Source organism: Glycine max, chromosome 10, assembly GCF_000004515.6.
Source record: "Glycine max cultivar Williams 82 chromosome 10, Glycine_max_v4.0, whole genome shotgun sequence".
Lineage (NCBI taxonomy): Eukaryota > Viridiplantae > Streptophyta > Magnoliopsida > Fabales > Fabaceae > Glycine > Glycine max.
Window position 1 is genome coordinate 22,593,758 of NC_038246.2, and position 21,191 is coordinate 22,614,948.

Below are 21,191 nucleotides of genomic sequence, written 5' to 3' on the forward strand. Positions count from 1 at the left end.
ATAACTGGTAGCAAATAATGTCAAACCACACGAAAATAACAAAATAAACCAAAAGCAATAATGTTGAAAGGAAGACGAATCACAAGTTTGGCGATCTGGTCATCCTTGTCCTTCTCAGAGGAGGAAATCCAGCATGTCTGCCATGTCCTGATCGTCCTGGGCTTTGTCCCCACCTCCAAAGGTCCCCGCAGGCCCTGCCAGCGTCTTAAACTCGGCCTCGTCCACAGGCTAGGCCATCGTGGCCTCGAACTGCTCGGGAGTGGGCCAAGGGAAAGGACTGAGGTCCTGACTTTGCTGGTGCAGGTTGTAACGATAGAACATCTCGTTCAGCCGCCCCTACCCTCTGTGATTAGCTGCTTGCTGTCTAATCACGTGACACATATACCTATCCATCCGGAGCTCTATCCTATCCAGGTGATCAGAGAAGGACCTCAAAGATGGTGCCTCCTCTCGTGGCGGCAGTGGCGCATCTGCCCCTGGCTGCTGATCCTCCTCGAGCTACTGCGGTGCCCGGGGATGCAGTACTTCTTGATGAAGGCTCTGGTAATGGGAGGCCAAATGACCTTGCTGGGGGCGACAGGCACTCTGTAGAATTGGCAGAGGCCCATGATCAGAGCTGGGAACCCTAGGGCCTTGTTGGACCTCTCCAGGTCCATAGGGTGTCTTGTAGGTGCCGTCCCTGTAAACTGATAAATGGCATCAGAAATCAGCTGAGCCACGTGAACACTCACTTGTGTCAGGATGGCATACACCAACTGACACTTTGATAGAGGGAGGTCGGAGTTGTGATCACTGGGTAGGATGTTGCTGAGCAGCAACATCATCCATATCTGGGTAAAGGTGGTCATGCTGGTGCGCATGATCCGCACCCGTCTCCCTGAAGTGGTCCGGGCGAAATCTTGCTCCAGTATGCATAATAGCTGAGCAATGGCCTCCTCATCAAAACTAGAGACCTGACTCTTCCTTTGGCTGAATTTGCACTGCTGGCCCTCTTCCAAGATCAGCGGGTGGCCCAAGAATTGACTGAGGGCGTCTGCATCAAAGGGGATCCACTGGCCCCTCACTCAGGAGCACATATCTCTAGCTCCCTCTTCGGTAGGCTAGGCATTGGCGTAAAACTCCATGACTATTGATGCAATCCTCCCTATGAAGGGACCAGTCACTAGAGCCATGAGTAAGAGGCTCCAAGAGGATTGGGCTATAGTTGCTGAAGAAGGCCCTAGGGTTCTCATGAACATCAAGGTAGATTTCTGAGCCCATGGGCAAGGGTTGGGTCCAATTATCTTTGTACATATTAGACTAGGATGTCATTATATTTGGTCCTTGTATTTAGGGCTCCATAATGTAGGTAGGGTACCCTAGAAATATAGGATTTTTCAGCCGTTGTATTTTAGGGCACATAGACTAGTTTTTGTATAAGGGTAGTTTTGTAATTTCACATGCACTAAGTGAATATTTGATGTGTGTGGTTGGAAATAAATTTAATTGAATTTTAGAGGGGGAGGTGAGCATTTGCTTACTACACCCCATTGCCACATCATATAGTCACACTTTGTGCATGTCCTTCATGCTTTACATGCCTCATGACACCTAAGCACACTTAGTGGAGAATCTTGGAATTGATCTTGGATTAGTGGGCTGAACCATAACTAAAATTCACTAATCATAATTAGTGAAATTTTGGTTCCTAAGTTTGGCTCCACAAATTCAATTTCAAATTCAAGTGAAATTTGAATTGAAATTCAAATTTCCCTCCAATTTTGTGTGACACTTAGGCTATAAATAGAGGTCATGTGTGTGCATTTTTTCAACTTTGATCATTTGAAAATTAAACTTCAGATTTTAGAGCTCTTTTAGAGCACAAAATTTCGTGCTCTTCTCTTCCTCTCCCTTCATTCATCTCCTTCTTCCTCCAAGCTCTTATCCATGGTCTCCTATGGTGGTGAGCTTCTTCTAGACTCATCTTCTCATTGAAGTGGCGTCTCCTCTCTCTCTTCCTTCTCCATTCCACTGACATTCATCTTCCAAGAAGCAAAGGAATCCATTGATGAATAAGATCCTAGGCCTTCAAGCTCCAATGGAGCTTACATCATGTGGTATCAAGAGCATCTTCATCTAGGTGATGTTCTTTTGCTTCCTCTATCTTTTTGTTCGGTGAATTCTCTTTAATTCCTTGTTCTTCATCTTATTCTCCATGTATATCCTCCATTGTCTCGTGGTTTGGTGCTGTTTAGAGTAGATTCAAAAAAGAAAAAAACCGATTAAATCTTAGATCTACACTTGTTCTTGCATTTCTATGGTTCAAATTTTGTAGATCTACTCTTGAATCATGTTTTTGTGAATTTTAGGTTCTATCATTTTTCATTCATAACATTCTTGTACTGAACCTTAGATCTAAATTTTCTTCCAAAATATTGATTAGAAGAAAAACACAAAAATCTAAGTGTAAATCACTTAATCCATGTTGTCTTAGAGTCATGTTTAGTCATAGAAATTGTCACATTATGTTTTAAGTTTGTGTTGAATTTTTATTTTGTTGATTGAATTCTAGATACATTTGTTCATGTATTCTTGTCATTCTTAGCCTATCTTTGGAATTTTGAGTCTAATTCATGCATGTTATTTAGTTCATAACATGTTCTAAATCAATTCCTAGAAGTAGTCTTGTTGAACTCTTTTTTTTTTTTTGTTTTCTAAGTTTCCTACATGATGCCTATGATGAAGTTGAGTTGTGGTGCTGAGTTGTGGCTGGATTTGTGAATCAAAATAAGTCTTAAGCTCTCTTGAATTGTATTATTCAAGATAATTGAGCATAAGCAAACACAAATTGTAACTATCCAAGCCTTAAGCAACATAAACACTACTATTGATTTCTACGTTTTTTGAGCTGAAATTTTTACTGAATTTTCTTGACATCTGGACCAAAATTATGAAAAAAGAAACAAGCGATTTGGATTAAAGGAAAAAATAAGAAAAATCACACAAGTTGGAATAAAAATCAGTGTCCAGGAAAAAAAAAGTGAAAGGAAAGTGTGCTTGTTGTTTTGGCTCAAAATTTGTTCTATAATTGGTGCCTATTTTATACGAACCCTAGTTCTAAAATTTCAATTGAAAATTAGTGTGAAAAAAAAAGTGCCAAAACTAGAGGTTTCTTGAGTCTTTTTTTTTATAGTTTTTCTACTCTACTCTAGAGCCATTCTAGATTTCTCTTTGAGTCCTAGCTTGCTTTTGTGTGCTTTTCATTTCCTTAATTGTTGAATAATCCTTGAAAATTTGTCTTGTTAAAACTCTATTGGTTTAGCTTTCATTTCATTTTTATTGTTCTTTGGTTATTGCTTGTCTCTTTGTTTCCTTGTTGGTGAGTTGCCACATAGGGAATTGGAAAGGAGGATTGGTGCCATCCCTTGAAGAATTTGAGTCAAGAAGCAAGGGGAAAACAACCTTAAGAGCTATTGGACTAAGAAGCACTCTAAATTGAGTGAATCACCAAAGAGAGAACAACCACCAAAATTGAGGACCTTGTTGTAATTTTTTAATTAACAATTTACTTTCATTGCTTTTAAATTTTGTAACAAAAAGGCCTTTCATTGGAAGTAAGTTGAGAGCCTCCAATAGGTCACTCTACTTCCATTTGTGTGTAATGATTTTAGGCAATTTACCGTTAGGATTGTGAGTGTTTTGTTGGGAACCTTAAATTTGGTCGTCCAAACACTCTTAGGATTCGCCTAGTTTACATTTCTTGCTTACTTTCATAGCTTATTTCCTTTACCTTCCATTGTCAAACCGCCTAGATAGTTTACCTTTTACCAATTAGTTTTTACCTTATCTTTGACACCTCCTTTAGTGTTTATTTTGGCTAGTTTCAACCATAGTTTCTTTTACCTTTTGTTTTCAAACCCCCAACAAGAAAGAACCATAACTTAGGAACCAACATGAGTCTTCATTCTTTATCTAGTGTTAATGGTGATGGTTCTACTCCTAAGGACCCCTTGTATAAGATATTAGATGAGTTGAGATCCCTTAAGTTGTGGAAAGAAAAACAAGAGAGAAAAGAAAAAGGTAAAAAAAGAGTGGAAGAAATAAGTCAAGATGAAAGAGAGAAAATAAGAGAGGAAGAAAGAAGACAAATAATAAAAGAAATGAAAAGAGAAAAACCTGCCTCCTATAGTAGTCATGACTCTTGCAAGAGTTTAAGTGAAGAACTTAGAGACTATTATAGAGGGTGCCATAGTTCACATACTAAACATCACTCCCAAAGAAAATAAAAGGATAGAAGGCCTCAAGAGGTTAACATTAGCCTCCCATATTTCCATGGAAAAGATAATGTTAAGGCCTACTTAGATTGGGAAATGAAGGTTGAACAACTCTTTGCTTGCCATCATATTAGCAAAGAGAGAAAAGTTCCATTGGCTACCCTTAGCTTTCAAGGGTATGCCCTCTATTGGTGGACTTCCCTTGTTAGGGAACGAAGGATTCATGGGGATCCTCTAGTACAGTATTGGAATGATCTTAAGAGTGCCCTTAGGAAGAGGCACATTCCTTCCTACTATGAAAGGGAGCTTATGGACAAGCTCCAAAGGCTTAGACAAGGGAGTATGAGTGTTGAAGAATATAGACAACAAATGAAACTACTCTTTTTAAGAGCTGGACTTAGGGAGGAGGAAAGAACAAGCACAGCTAGGTTCCTTAGTGGGCTTAATATGGAAGTGAGGGACAAGGTTGAACTTCTTCCATATAGGGACCTAGATGATCTAGTCCAACTTTGTATAAGAGTGGATCAACAACTTAAAAGAAAGCCTTCTTCAAAATCTTATGGCTCTCACTCTTATCCAAGGAAGAACCAAACTCATGGAATTTTGGGGGCTGCACCTTCAAAACCCAAGGAAGATAAGGGTAAGACCATAGAGAAATACACCCCTAAGACTAGTTCCCAAGAAAGGACTAGCAACATTAAATGCTTCAAATGTCTTGGGAGAGGTCACATTGCCTCTCAATGCCCCCACAAAGAAAACCATGATCATGAGGGGTCAAGACATTTATAGTAGTCAAGAGGAGACTACTTCTTGCCCTTCCTCTAGTGGAAGTGAAGATGAAGTAAGGGGTGAAGAGTCTAGTGAGGAAGTCTACCCCTACGAAGAAGGTGACCTCTTAATGGTTAGAAAGCTCCTTGGAGTTCAATCTTGTGATCTATCCCAATCCCAAAGAGAGAACATCTTTCATACAAGATGCAAAATTTTAGATAAAACTTGTTCTCTCATTATGGATAGTGGATCTTGTTGCAATTATTGTAGCACAAGATTAGTTTCCAAGTTGAACCTCACCATCATTCCCCACCCAAAACCTTATAAACTTCAAAGGCTCAATGAGCAAGAGGAAATGATAGTTAACCAACAAGTGAAGGTACCTTTCTCCATTGGGACATATAAGGATGAAGTTAATTGTGATATAGTTCCCATGGAGGCAGGACATATTCTTTTAGGAAGGCCGTGGCAATTTGATAGGAAGATCATTTATAATGGCCTAACTAATGAGATTACCCTCATCCATCTTGGCACTAAATTTGTGTTGCATCCTCAAACACCTTCACAGGTGGCCAAAGATCAACTAACTATGAAAGATAAGAGGGATGAGGAAGAAAAAGTAGAAAAACAAAAGAGAAAGAAGGATAGTAAGGCCTTTTCTTTAAAGTCCAAGGGGAAGGAAAAAGAGGAAAAGGATTCCTCCAAGAAGATTGTTAAGAAGGAAAATCATTTTGCAACAAAAGGTGATATTAAAAGAGCACTCCTTCTTAAACAATCTTTCTACCTTCTCATATCAAGGGAAACATCCCTAAGCACTGCCACAATTCCTACATTTGAGACCTTACCCCCAAAGGTCCAAGAACTCTTACATGAATTTGGTGATATATTTCCCAAAGAGATACCCCTTGGGCTACCTCCTTTAAGGGGAATAGAACACCAAATAGATTTAGTCCCAGAAGCAAGCCTTCCTAATAGACCAGCCTATAGGACTAACCCTCAAGAGACTAAGGAGATATAGTCTCAGGTTAAAGAATTGTTGGAGAAGGGCTGGGTCAAAGAAAGCCTAAGCCCATGTGTTGTGCCAGTGTTGTTGGTGCCCAAAAAGGATGGTACGTGGAGAATATGTACAGATTGCAGGGCCATCAACAACATCATTGTAAAGTATAGGCACCCCATTCCTAGACTTGATGATTTGCTTGATGAGTTGCATGGTGCCAATATCTTTTCAAAAATTGATCTTAAAAGTGGTTATCACCAAATGAGGATGAAAAAGGGTGATGAGTGGAAAACCGCTTTCAAGACCAAGTTTGGTTTGTATGAATGGCTAGTGATGCCTTTTGGGCTCACTAATGCACCAAGCACCTTTATGAGGCTTATGCATCATGTCTTAAGGGATTTCATAGGTAGATTTGTAGTTGTTTATTTTGATGATATTTTAGTGTATAGTAGGAGCCTAGATGATCACTTAGGATATCTCAGGAAAGTTCTTTTAGTCCTTAGAAAAAACACCCTCTATGCAAATATAGAGAAGTGTACTTTTTGTATAGATAATATAGTTTTCTTAGGGTTTGTAGTTGGTAGAAATGGGGTCCAAGTGGACCCTGAGAAAATCAAGGCCATCCAAGAATGGCCCATCCCAAAAAGTGTGGGAGATATTAGGAGCTTCCATGGGTTAGCAAGCTTCTATAGAAGGTCCATTCCTAATTTCTCTACAATTGCATCACCTCTCAATGAGCTGGTGAAGAAGAATGTGGCATTTACCTGGGGTGAAAAACAAGAGCAAGCCTTTGCTTTGCTCAAAGAAAAGCTTACTAAGGCACCTGTTCTAGCTTTTCCTGACTTTTCTAAAACTTTTGAGCTAGAATGTGATGCCTCTAGAGTGGGAGTTGGAGTTGTATTGTTACAAGGTGGGCACCCTATTTCTTATTTTAGTGAAAAACTTCATAGTGCCACCCTCAACTACCCCACCTATGATAAAGAGCTTTATGCCTTAATAAGAGCCCTCCAAACATGGGAACATTACCTTGTTTCCAAGGAATTTGTCATTCATAGTGATCATCAATCACTCAAGTACATTAGAGGACAAAGCAAGTTAAACAAAAGGCATGCAAAATGGGTAGAGTACCTAGAGCAATTTCCATATGTTATCAAATACAAAATGGGAAAAACAAATGTGGTAGCTTATGCCCTCTCTAGGAGACACACATTGTTTTGCTCCCTAGGAGCTCAAATTTTAGGATTTGATAATATTAGGAACTTGTATGCTTTAGATGAACATTTCTCTCCCATTTATGAGAGTTGTGGGAAAAAGGCCCAAGATGGATTCTATTTGGCTGAGGGGTATTTGTTCAAAGAGGGAAAGCTTTGCATACCCCAAGGATCCATTAGGAAATTACTTGTGAAAGAGAGCCATGAGGGTGGGCTCATGGGCCACTTTGGGATAGACAAGACCCTTGTCTTACTCAAAGAAAAGTTTTATTGGTCCTATATGAAGAAAGATGTCCATAAGCATTGCACTAGGTGTGTGGCTTGTTTACAAGCCAAGTCTAGGGTGATGCCTCATGGGCTATACACACCCTTACCCATCCCATCTGCACCTTGGGTAGACATTAGTGTGGACTTTGTCCTTGGGCTTCCTAGAACCCAAAGAGGTGTAGACTCTATCTTTGTGGTGGTGGATAGGTTTAGCAAGATGGCACACTTTATACCATGCCACAAGGTGGATGATGCTTCCCACATCTCAAAACTCTTTTTCAGGGAAGTTATGAGACTCCATGGTTTGCCTAGGACCATTGTGTCAAATAGAGATGCTAAGTTCCTTAGCCACTTCGGGAAAACCTTATGGGCTAAGCTAGGAACTAAAATTCTTTTCTCTACCACTTGTCATCCACAAACTGATGGCAAACAGAGGTAGTGAATTGGTCTTTATCCACCCTTTTAAGGGCTCTTCTGAAAGGCAACCATAAGTCTTGGGATGAGTATCTTCCTCATGTAGAATTTGCCTACAACATGGGGGTTCATAGAACCACCAAGCAGTCCCCTTTTGAGGTTGTCTATGGGTTCAATCCCCTAACACCGTTAGACCTCATTCCCCTCCCACTGGACACTTCTTTTATACATAAAGAAGGGGAATCTAGGTCAGAGTTTGTAAAGAAGTTGCATGAAAGGGTTAAGAACCAAATAGAGAACCAAACAAAGGTGTATTCAACTAAAGGCAATAGAGGAAGAAAAAAGCTAGTTCTTAATGAGGGTGATTGGGTTTGGCTCCATCTTAGGAAGGATAGATTCCCTACTAAAAGGAAATCCAAGCTTAGCCCTAGACCACTTTTAACATTTCTGATTTAATTCGTTTTGCAGGTGGAGCTGATATTGAGGAGGAGGAACCAACAGATTTGAGGTCAAATCCACTTCAAGGGGAAGGGGATGATGCAATCCTCCCTAAGAAGGGACCATAGAGCCATGAGCAAGAGGCTCCAAGAGGATTGGTCTAGAGCTACTGAAGAAGGTCCTAGGGCCAAGGTTGGATCCAATTATCTTTGTACATATTAGACTAGGATGTCATAATATTTGGTCCTTGTATTTAGGGCTCTATAATGTAGGTAGGGTACCCAAGAAATATAGGATTTTTCAGCCCTTGTATTTTAGGGCACCTAGACTAGTTTTTGTATTAGGGGTAGTTTTGTAATTTCACATGCACTAAGTGAATATTTGATGTGTGTGGTTGGAAATAAATTTAATTGAATTGGTAGAAGCCCAATCCAATTAAATTTTAGAGGGGGAGGTGAGCATTTTCTTACTACACCCTATTGTCAAATCATATAGTCACACTTTGTGCATGTCATTCACGCTTTACATGCCTCATGACACCTAAGCACACTTAGTGGAGAATCTTGGAATTAATCTTGGATTAGTGGGCTGAACCATAACTAAAATTCACTAATCATAATTAGTGAAATTTTGGCTCCACAAATTCAATGTCAAATTCAAGTGAAATTTGAATTGAAGTTCAAATTTCCCTCCAATTTTGTGTTACACTTAGGTTATAAATAGAGGTCATGTGTGTGCATTTTTTCAACTTTGATCATTTGAAAATTAAACTTCAGATTTTAGAGCTCTTTTAGAGCACAAAATTTCGTCCTCTTCTCTTCCTCTCCCTTCATTCATCTCCTTCTTCCTCCAAGCTCTTATCCATGGCCTCTTATGGTGGTGAGCTTCATCTAGACTCATCTTCTCCTAGAAATGGCATCTCCTCTCTCTCTTCCTTCTCCATTCCGCTGCCATTCATCTTCTAAGAAGCAAAGGAATCCATTGATGAAGAAGATCCTAGGCCTTCAAGCTCTAATGGAGCCTACATCAACTATCTCCGGGTCGAATTTAGCCATGGGTGGCACAAGTGGCGCCCAGCACCTGCGGCCTATCTCCTTCTAAAAGTCAGGGAACTCATTGTCCCTCAGCTAGACCCACCTCTCTCTAAGGAATGACTATCCCTTGATGGTTCCGAAGCGCTGCTAATGTTAAGTGCTCCGGAATCGATGCCTGTCGAAGTCTGTGTCAGCCTGTGGGGCAGCGCTGGAGCCTTCTCCTGTGGTGTCCTTCCTGGACCTCTTTGATGGAAGCTTTCTCGGGGCCATCTCCTGTGAAAACACAGTTGTAGAGTCAGTTCACAAAGAAACACCATTTTAAAGCAAAACCAAACAAAAACAGCATACAACTCTTTCCAACCACAAACATCAATGTAAATTTAGAGCAAACTCATACACACATTTCCTTAAGGAAGTACATTTACGAACATACATGCACGCAAGACATTCGGCTGCCTAAAAATCACACTCATGCACATTCAAGGCATTTTTTCTACCTAGATTACATACATGCATTTTCAAGCCATCTTTGCTACCTAAAACACATACATGCATTTTTGCTAAATTTACATACATGCATACTCAAAGTATTTTGGTTACCTAAAGATAACATACATGCATGTTCAAGATATTTCTGCTACCAAGCAATTGCATACATGCATATTCAAGTATTTTGCTACCAAAAATTACATTTCATGCGTATTCAAGTATTTTTGCTACCTAATTGCATACACGTATGTCCAAGGTATTTTTGCTATCTAAAATGCATACATGCATATTCAAGTATTTTTGCTACCTATACATATAAGTTTTGTGAGGTATTTTGGCTGCCTAAACAATAAGGTATTTTTGTTACCTAAATTAATAAGGTATTTTTGCTACCTACATGCAACATACATACATTTTATGAGGCATTTTTGCTACCTAACATGCAACATACATACATTTTATGAGGCATTTTTGCTACCTAACATGCAACATACATACATTTTATGCGGCACCTTTGCTACCTATTCATATGTACAAGTACATGATGAACGGCATTTTCAAACATCTAGGTGCAAGGAAAACATCATGGTGCAGCTCAAAATTGAATGCTGTCCTAAAGGGAAATCCTCACCACCATGCTCTCATCTTCATGCTCTCTTGCATTCAAAATCAAAGCTTGGTGTTCCTAGGCCGAAGTCCTATTTTTGGCACCTATCTTAGTTTCTAAAAGTCGTCCCTAAACTTAACAACAGCAGCCACCTATGCCCAAGTTAGTCCCATAAATAAAACTCAAAATTGTGCTCACATGCCATTGAGGCATTTCACTGAGCACTTGGTGGGTGCACCTTTAAGCATGAAACAAATGGGGAATAAGGGCAATGTGACATGCCCAATTATCTCAGAACACAACCTAGGCCTAAGGCCAAATTGCTCCACGGATTTGAGCAAATTCACACAATTTAGAGCACAAAAGGGCATCAATGGAAGGCTAGAAAAACAAAGAATGATGTACTCACTTGTTGGGAGTGAACAACAATGCCAAACGGAACCAAAATTGCAAGAAAAGGCGACTTTGGACTGGAAAATTCATGATTTCTGCAAGGTCCTTCGTTCTTGAGTGTTAGGGAAGGTTTTAGGGTGAATGAAACTTCACCCCAACCCCCTTTTTTTTATATTTTCGTATAGAGGGTGCTCGCCTAGGTGAGCTAACTCTGTATTTTTTTTTTGCAAGACTTTTTTGGCAAAATTTGACCATCCTCCTAGTTCGTGCTTGTTTATTTTAGACCCTAGGATTGCGAACAAACTAGGAATAATCAACTATGACTTAAGAAAATAGATGAATAAATAACAAGCAGAAATTTAAAAGGTACTAGGCTACCTCCTAGTAGCGCTTCTTTAACGTCTTGAGCCGGACGCAGGATGATGATTTGTTGATCATGGGCCTAGTGTCTGCTCATACCCGTTCCTAAGTCTTATGAAAATAGGAAATGGCACCATGCAGTAAAACATGACTACACTACCACTTACCTTGGTTTATCTTTGTCTTGAATCTGTCGCGGTATTGACCATCACTCGAAACAAATCTTCCCCTGTCCTTCAACTCACAGGATAAAAATATGCATATGAATGCGTATGCATGGGCAGTTCAAGTGCAATAACGTAAACAAACATATGTTATGTTCAATTTTACTCAAACACTTGTGGCACCCCTATAGATTGAGCGAGATGGCTTGGACAATAAAAAGAGAATATGCATCTTAAAGAAATAACAGACACAATGCAAGGGCTGAAATGCAAATAATCAATCCGATGTTCATTAAATGTTATGATGAAAGCTTACAAAGGACCGAAAATCTTTAGGGAGCCTTAGAGTACAATCACGTAGTGACTCTCCTAGCTGCCCCAAGTGCTAATCATAATATCGCTTGACGGTATCAGCGTTCATAGGTGAAGGCAATTCTTCACCATCCATGTTAGTGAGCACCAGCGCTCCTCTGGAGAATGCCTTTTTCACGATGAAAGGCCCTTCCTAGTTTGGAACCCACTTTCCCCTATTGTCCTTTAGGGCTTAAGATACTTTCTTCAGAACAAGGTCCCCCTTGTTGAATTTGCACGGGCATACCTTCTTGTCGAAAGCGTTCTTCACCCGTCTCTGGTACAGACGCCCATGGCTCATAGCTGCTAGACTCTTGCCTTCGATAAGATTGAGTTGATCAAAGCGTGGTTGGGCCCACTCCGATTCTTCCAGCCCGAACTCTGCCAGAATCCTTAAAGAAGGGACTTCCACCTCAAATGGCAGCACGACTTCCATTCTGTACAACAATGAAAATGGCGTTGCCCCGATTGATGTGCGTACCGAGGTTCGATAACCATGCAATGCAAAGGGGAGCATTTTGTGCCAATCCTTATATGACACGTTCATCTTCTGATTAATATTTTTGATGTTCTTGTTGGCCGCCTCAACTGCTCCATTCATCTTGGGCCTATAAGACGTAGAATTATGGTGTTGGATCTTGAAATCTTCGCATATTTCCTTCATCATCTTGTTATTCAGATTGATGGCATTGTATGTGATAATCTTCCCGGGCAGCCCATACCGGTAGATTATTTCCTTTTTAATGAACCTCAATACCACGTTTCCCGTGACGCTGGAGTATAAGGCGGCTTCAACCCATTTGGTAAAGTAGTCGATCGCAACCAGGATGAAGCGAAGCCCGTTTGAAGCCTTGGGCTCAATGGCCCCGATCACATCTATTCCCCACATGGAGAAGGGCCACGGTGCTGCCAAAACATTCAAAGGCATGGGCGGAGCATTGACATTGTCCATGAATGTCTGGCATTTGTGGCATTTCCTAACATGGATGCAGCATTCGCACTCCATGGTGAGCCAGTAATATCCCGCCCTCAGAATCTTTCGGGCCATAGCATGCCTGTTGGCATTTTTTCCAAAGGAACCTTCGTGGACTTCTACTAGCATCTGTTCAACCTCCTTGGCCTCCACACATCGGAGTAAAACCATGTCATGGTTTCTTTAGTACAAAATGCTTCCACTCAAGAAGAAACCAGCTGCCAACCTTCTTAATGTTCTTTTGTCATTGTCAGAAGCCTCTTGTGGGTACTCCTTGTTTTTGATGTATATCTTGATGTCGAAGTACCAAGGTTTAACATCTTGTTCCTCTTCTATAAAACAGCAATGCACAGGCTTGCCGTGACATCTGAACTCGATGTACGACAAGTCTCCATGCGGAGACAGCTGGAACATGGATGCTAGAGTGGCGACGCATCAGCCATTTGATTCTCCTCTCTGGGAACGTGGTGGAAAGAGACATCTTCAAAGAACTCAGCCAACTTCTTGATGTAGTTCTGATAGGGTATCAGCTTATGATCCCTAGTCTCCCATTCTCCCCTTAGCTGGTGAATCACCAAGGCTGAGTCTCCGTACACTTTGAGCAACTTGATGTTGAAGTCAATTGTCACATGGATCCCGAGGGCAAATGCCTCGTATTCGGCCATGTTGTTCATGCAATCGAAACCTAATTTGGCCGTGAAGGGAATGCATTGATTTTCAGGAGAGATCAAAGCCGCCCTAACCCCAAGGCCTAGGGTGTTGGACGCGCCGTCGAACCACACAATCCACTTATCCATGTCCTTATCCTCTAACTTCTCTTTGAACAAGGCCATAATGTCTTCATCTGGAAACTCCGGATGCATGGGCTGGTAATCATTGAGAGGCTGATGAGCCAAATAGTCTGCCAAGGCACTTCCCTTTATCGCCTTTTGGGCGACATAGATGATATCAAACTCAGATAGCAAAACTTGCCACTGAGCAATTCGCCCCATAAGAGCGGGCTTCTCAAAAATGTACTTGACTGGGTCCATCTTGGATACCAACCAAGTGGTATGGCTCAACATATAATGCCTTAGACGATGGGATGCCCATACCAAGGCACAACATGTCTTTTCCAGCAGAGAGTAGTTCATCTCACGGGCCGTGAACTTTTTGCTCAAGTAATAGACAACCCGTTCTCTTTTTCCAGAATTGTCGTGCTGCCCCAGCATGCATCCCATCGACTCATCCAACACTGTCATGTATAGGATAAGAGGCCTCCTGGGTACCGGTGGCATAAGCACAGGAGGATTCATAAGGCATTGTTTGATCCTTCCAAATGCCTCTTGACAGCCATCGTTCCAACGAACGGATTGGTTCTTGCACAAGAGTTTGAAGAGCGGCTCGCAGGTAGCGGTGAAATGTGATATGAACCTTACTATGTAGTTGAAACTCCCCAAGAAACCTCGGACCTGCTTCTCCGTTCACAGCTTAGGCATGTCTAGGATGGTTTTCAACTTGTCCGGATCCACTTCTATCCCTCCCTGACTTACAACGAAGCCAAGTAGCTTTCCTAACTTGACCCCAAAAGTGCACTTGGCGGGGTTCAATCTTAGCTGGTACTTACGTTGTCGTTCAAACAACTTTCGCAAGTTGATAAGGTGTTTCCCCTCTATTCTAGATTTGGCAATCATATCATCCACGTAGACTTCAATTTCCTTATGCATCATGTCGTGGAATAATGCTACCATGGCCCGCTGATAGGATGCCTCGACGTTCTTAAGCCCAAAGGACATCACCTTATAACAGAATGTTCCCCACAAGGAGTTGAACATAGTCTTCTCCATGTCCTCTGGTGCCATCTTTATTTGGTTGTAACCCGAGAATCCGTCCATGAAGGAAAACAAAGCAAAATTGGTCATGTTATCCACAAGGACATCAATATGTGGCAAAGGAAAGTTATCTTTGGGACTGGCTCAGTTTAGCTCCCGATAGTCCACACACATTCGTACCTTCCCATCTTTCTTAGGGATTGGCACAATGTTGGCCACCCACTCAGGGTATCGAGCAACCACCAAGAAGCCAGCATTGAACTGCTTTTTCACTTCCTCTTTAATCTTTAAGGACATCTCAGGCTTCATCCTTCTTAGCTTTTGTTTCACCGAGGAAAAACTGAAATTCAAAGGCAACCTATGCTGCACAATATCAGGGTTCAAGCCAAGCATATCTTGGTACGACCAAGCGAAGATGTCTTGGTAGTCTCGTAGTAGAGCCACTAATTCGTCATGGATAGGTGTGGTCATGCCTGTACCCACCTTTACCCATTTCCTTTCACTGCCAAAACCTAAGTTTACGATCTTCGTTTCTTCTTGGTGCGGCTTCATCTCTCGGCCTTCCTAAGTGGCTATCATTTCTAGCTCTGGGGAAAACCCCATATCTTTGTCTTCTTCATCCTCAGGTCGATTTGTTTCTCGTTCAAAATCGACGGTTGGGTCCTCGGTATTAGTACCTTCACAAGACTCGTCGGCAGATCTATACCATTTAAACGCAACAGAAATAAACATGCAGATGAATGAGAATGGGTGAAGGCACAAGAACATATGAAGGAAAGATCTTATATTATATTCTTAGATAGCAAAAGACATAATGCCTTAATAAGGAGAAAACCCTAAAGCCTAGGCCCAGCTGTAGGATTAAAACTAAAGAATTACATTGTGTCCGCCATGGAAACTTCGGGTCGTTCGACGACTTATCAGTTTCCCAATTGAAAATCAGGAAGGCATGGCTGCACCCAGCTCAAATGCTCTTAAGGGGCTTTGTCATGTGTCATGGAGACTTGCTTTTCGCGTCTCAAGCCTGCACTTACAAAGCTCTCGCTAATATGACAAGAAGGGGCCTCTCTCACTTGAGGCCTTAGTTGTGGGCCCCTGCCTCTGTTCCTCCTTCCTAAGACACTTTTTCTCATATCAGTCTGCGTGGGCTTATAGCCTAGCCCAAACTTCCCACGGTTTTCCTTCATGTCTACTAAGCTAGCCATGCCATCATTATTCTTCCCCAAGCCCATTCCGGGCTCATAGCTATGCCCCAACATCACACGGACCACCATCATCGCAGCATCAGACATGCGAGGCCGCATCGGAAGGGATTCTACGGAAACGTTGCTTACCACCTCAAAGGACTGAAAAGTTGTTTCCAAGGACTCTTCTGTGGCCTCAACATATGGCATAGAAGAAGGGCAGGTTACCAGAATGTCTTCCTCCCCCAAAACAATGACATAGTGCCCCTCTACCAAGAACTTCAGCTTTTGGTGATGCATCGAAGGGACAACTCCCACCGAGTGAATCCACGGTCGGCCCAACAAGCAACTATAGGCTAGGTTAATATCCATCACTTGAAAGGTAACTTGACAGGTGTGGGGTCCTATCTGAATCGGGAGATCAATCTCCCCTCTTACTTCCCGGTGACTGCCGTCAAAAGCCCGGACTACCATGGAGCTTGGTCTCAGGTGAGGGGCATTGAATGGTAGTTTCTCCAACATGCTTTTGGGCATCACGTTTAGGCTTGAGCCATTGTCAATGAGCACCTTGGCCACAATGTGATCCATGCACTTGATAGATACATGCAGAGCCCTATTATGTCATCGTCCTTCGACAAGAATCTCCTCCTCGACGAAGGTAAGGTAGTTATTGGCTTTGATATTGTTGACAATCCCCTCGAAGCCTTCTACGGAGATATCCTGGGCCACGTGGGCCTCATTCAAAACTTTAACTAGCAATACCCGATGAGGTTAGGAACTCATGAGCAACTCTAATAGAGAGACCCTAGTTGGAGTCTTGTTGAGTTGTTCGATTATTTTGAACTCACTCTGTTGGATTATGCGGAGGAACTCATTATCCTCCTCTAAGGATACCCTTTTTCTGCCAAAACCTTCCCTTTCTTCAGCGAACCTCCCCACCGGAACATCCTCATCCGGGGTGGGGCTTGCTTCGTTGGTCTCCTCCATGGCCACCTTTGCTTTTCCTTTGGCATTCGCGGGCTGTACCAGAATGTCAGGTGCCGCAAAGATGCAACCACTACGGGTCACGCTACTTAGTCTAGTGATATTGGTCACTTAGGCAGAAAGTGAGTCAATGTTGGTGGCCCCCTCCTTCCCCTCGCTTGGCTTCTAAAGAGTATACCTCCACGGGACTGCCTTGTTGCTATTATACGAGAAGGGGAAAGGGTTAACCACTTGACAAAGTCGAAGGGCCTCGGTGCTTTTGGGGAGCAGCATCTCTGGTGAAATGTATCACCAAAGGCTTGGGTTTCCTAGGACTTTCCTTGTCAACTGACTGCATGCAGACGTGCTACTCTTTCTCGCCCTCATCACCGATCTCGAATCGGCCTTGGTCTATCATCTGCTGTAACAGCTCCTCCATCGCTGGAACATGTTTCCATATCATGCGGTGCACCCGAATGCATCAAGAAGGGATCCCCCTTATGCTCACTGATCGAGGCCGTACCCGAATCGAATAAACATTAAAAATGCAGTATCTAGGAAGTGATCCTAGGTTGTCTCCCAACGAGAAATGGTCAACCAAACATTCATAACAGATAGTAATAAAACAATAACGAATTGGGGGGGTTGTTTGTTTTTGTAAATTTAACAGCAAGCAAAATTGAATTAGAAAATAACAGAATTAAAACATGTTGTTTCCCCTTGATTCACAAGCAAGTCTCTTATCCTAGGTTACGAGAATTTATCCTTAATCAGTTCAACCACTTAATCCAACCCTAAATTAAATTACTAAGCGAAAATTAACATAAGGCTGTCATTATGTGATTAAGCAACACATACACCAATTAATCATGAACGAAACTGATCATTAAGCATCAACGTAAATTAAGCGCAAAGACAATTAATCAAGCACTAAGCATGCACGGACTAATAGCAACAAATACAGAGTAATAGGTGAAGAGGAAAAACTGATCAGAATTTAATAGTAATGACAAAACCTCAAAGAGAGCTGTGCTTGATCCTCAAGAGAAAACAATGCTGGAGACTTAGCCTTCCATTAATCAGTAGAAAACGAAATTGTAGATTGAAGCAGAAACGAAATTACAGAAAATTTATTTTATTCTACGTGAATAGTGCGCATGAACAGTAAAAACTGGAATTCTAAAACCCTAGAATTATTCTCCTCTTCGAAAAAACTCCTTAAACAAAAACCCTGGTGCCGTTATATAGCTCCTCAGCCCCAAAGCTTACAAATCTATTTTAAGTCCAAGCCCATAAATGAAATAAAATAAAGTTTAGACAAGATAAGATAAGATTGGATGAAATAAAATTTAGACGAAATAAAATCTAGATGAAATAAAATCTGGATAAGATAAAATTTGATAAAATAAAATTGTCTGCTCTCTTCAAGTCCAAGCCCAATTCCGGATTCAAGCCCAATTGCTTATAATTCTCCTGAAATTAAGTTAAAAACACAAAATTAGTCAAGTAGGCCCAAATGATAAAACTGCATAAATAATTTGACAATTAAGGCTAATCAGTAATTAAAATGGTGACAAAAAGGGTTAAGAAATAGGAGAAAATAATGACACATCACTCACCGAGAGGAACCACGCCCATCTTTTGTAGGGCTTCAAAAATAAACCTCCTAGAGGTCATTACATCCTTTAAATACTTAGGCTTTTGTAGTTTACACACCTTAATTGCATTTACATATGATCCTCCATGGTTGGTGAGCGGGTTTGCTTTCATATTTGGCCCGTCTTCTTGGAACATCAACCATCCCGCCTCGATCAAGCTCTGGGACTTGTGCTTAAGAGCCATGCATTGCTCGATCGAATGCCCCGGAGTTCCCCCATGCTCGACCGATTGCTCGACCTTGTTTAGTGACGACAATAGGTCCCCATATGACATTGGGATTGGGGCAAACTCCGGAAGTTTCTTTACCGGAGGGTTTCTTCCCCCATTGGAAATCATGCCAGAATTGGCATTGTTGGCGGGATGAGGTTGCGCTAGAGCCAAAGTATGAGTAGGGGCCCTTTACGATGGTGCATACATCCTTGGTTGGACAGGAGCTGAGCTGGAAGAGTTTCCGGCACAGGCTGGAAAACTCGGGTGGTGTTGAGTGTATGGATGAGTACCATGTGAGGCTTGCTGAGGCTTCGACCAAGTAGGTGTCGAGGTGACGACATGGGCATGAGGCAAAGGGATAATCACTGACAAAGGGATAATCACCGAACCCTTTAACCGATCTCAATCTCTCTTCGATGAGATCGAGCTTTTCACTTCCTTCCACTGCTAGAGGCGACCCCCCTACAGAGAAGAGCAGTGGTTGCATCGGGCAGGGTTGAGAGACTCCTACAATATTGGGCTGAGGCAAGACATTGGGCGCTGGTCCCTCAGTGGTGAAAAGGGGGTAGGAGTTGACGTCCCCTTGGGCATGCTCCCGACGGTCTTCGCGAGCGCCCCCTGTGGTGCGATCCAAGTTCTCATGCATGGTAGGTGGCATAAAGTTGGGGGGTAGAGTGTAGGGGTAAGCACTTCGGTTGTACCCCAAATGCGGGCTGTTGGTATTCCCCAATGTGTCCTTTCCTCGTCCCACCATATCCAAGGAAGGTTGATGCGCTAGATTTGCTATAGACGAAAGGACCAGGTCTGCTTCAGCGGCGGTGCTGGCGGCAGTAGCTGTGGCTGCATTACTCTCTATTAATCTTTTCATACCTAGCATTGCTTCCATCATGGAAGCCATTTGATCTTTTAGAGCCAACATGACGGCCTTCATCTGTTCTTGCACTTCCTTTAGGTCACCTATAGCCCTAGATTTAGAAAGGGTTTGATAAGGGTTCCTTGAAGCGCGCTTAGTTATGGTGTTATTCCCTAAAGAGACAAAATATGGTGTGTATGCAACAAGGAATTCAAACATGAATGCATGCTAGAGATAAATTGTTGAAGCATTGGATTTACACAGGTTTTTTAAGTAAACTCATGGAATTAAACCAACCTCATCTTATTAGAGAACAAAAAGGTCTTAACTAGCCAAAATCAGAGTGACAATACAATTGCCTTAACGGCTCCTAATTATGTGAGCCATTAGATCAATCATGTGCTGGAAATAGTTGAGGAGCCCGTGAATTTCTTTAGGGGCCGAGTACACGTCCGCCATTGCTTTGGCCTTAGCTAGCAGTCGGGGAAGCTCTTGACTTCCATTCAAAGTAAAGGCAAATCTGTCAATCCACATCATTGTCTCTCTGTGCAATGAGTCGATTACCCTTTCCCTTGCTTCCCTTTTTGCTGATATCTTGGTGCACTCATCCTTTAGCCTTTGCTCGTGAGTCGCTGCTAGGTTTAGCTTCTCTTTGTAGTCATTGATGATGGCTCACATATTCCCTTCAATCTCGCTTAACTATTGGGATAATTTTCTTTTCGACCTAAGGCAAGCCTTTAACTCGTCCTTCAAAATCATGCCTTCGAACCATGATTGATCCCTTTCGTCTCTTCGGAGCTTGAGCTCACTGTTGCTACCCCATAAAGCCCCTCGAAACTTGTTTCGGCCGTGTTCTTCCTTTCGGGCCCTCTTGGTTTCTCGTTCTAAGGCTTCGGTAGTGGCCATATTGACGTCCCTTAGTTCATCGTACTCTCTTCAGACTTTGATGGCCGTTGACTTGAACTTTTCTTTGACTGTCCGAGCTCTTTCAAGCTCCGCCTTTAGGGCTTATACCTCCTCACTTTCTTCCGGAGCTTCAGCCTCTTCGTTTCTCGCAGCCCTTAGCTTTGGGAGCCAATCTAATCCTTGTGTCCAGACTCTCAGCCACTTTCGATAGTCACCGATGATCCCATTACTGCTTCCCCTAAGCTCTTTGTCCTTCGTTCGCATCGCATCCCATGCCTTGCGAACTCCTTGAAGTACCCTCGCGTTGGAGTCACTGAAACCTCTTGCGATGAAAGGCGTGATGCTTTCCTCCGATGGCACTCCTCGCATGGGGTAGCCAAGTTGTCTTTTGGTGAGGATGGGATTATAATTAATACAACCCCTTGTTCCCATCAAGGGAACATTCAAAAATCCTTTGCACAAGGACAGAATCCCAGTTCTTCCTTCCTTCCAGCGAGGAACCAATTAATGGACGCCCCTTCCATGCTAGCCAAGAGTTGGTCCCAATTCGCCTTTCCTTTTTTGGCACACGAGCGGTGATCTTGTAGCAAACATATGGGTCTACCTTCTTGGGGAAAAAGGTGAGAAACCAGCCACACATAGAGAGCCGGTGTACAGCAAACAATTCTTATGATGCTCTTTTCACATCTCCGATCGTACGTGTCATACATGTCGGCCAAAATAGCGATGACCGGGCTTTCCTTGCCATGATGAAAGGCGAGGAAAGCATCAATCGCTGCTAGGTCCACTAACCCTTCCACATTTGGAAAGAGGACAACTCTGAAGATCAACAGCGCCAAGATGTCAATAAAAGAAGCCCATTCGCCTTGATTTGCCAAGGCCTTTG

The 21,191-nt window shown here is 42.4% G+C and overlaps 1 protein-coding gene across 1 annotated transcript; it reads right to left on the reverse strand.

Annotated features, from left to right (window-relative positions):
* Nucleotides 1-13,138: 13,138 nt before the first annotated feature.
* Nucleotides 13,139-13,960, reverse strand: LOC102661711 (uncharacterized). The gene has a single exon (XM_006589922.1). It carries the CDS (start codon nucleotides 13,958-13,960, stop codon nucleotides 13,139-13,141), a length of 822 nt encoding a protein of 273 aa, XP_006589985.1.
* Nucleotides 13,961-21,191: the final 7,231 nt, after the last annotated feature.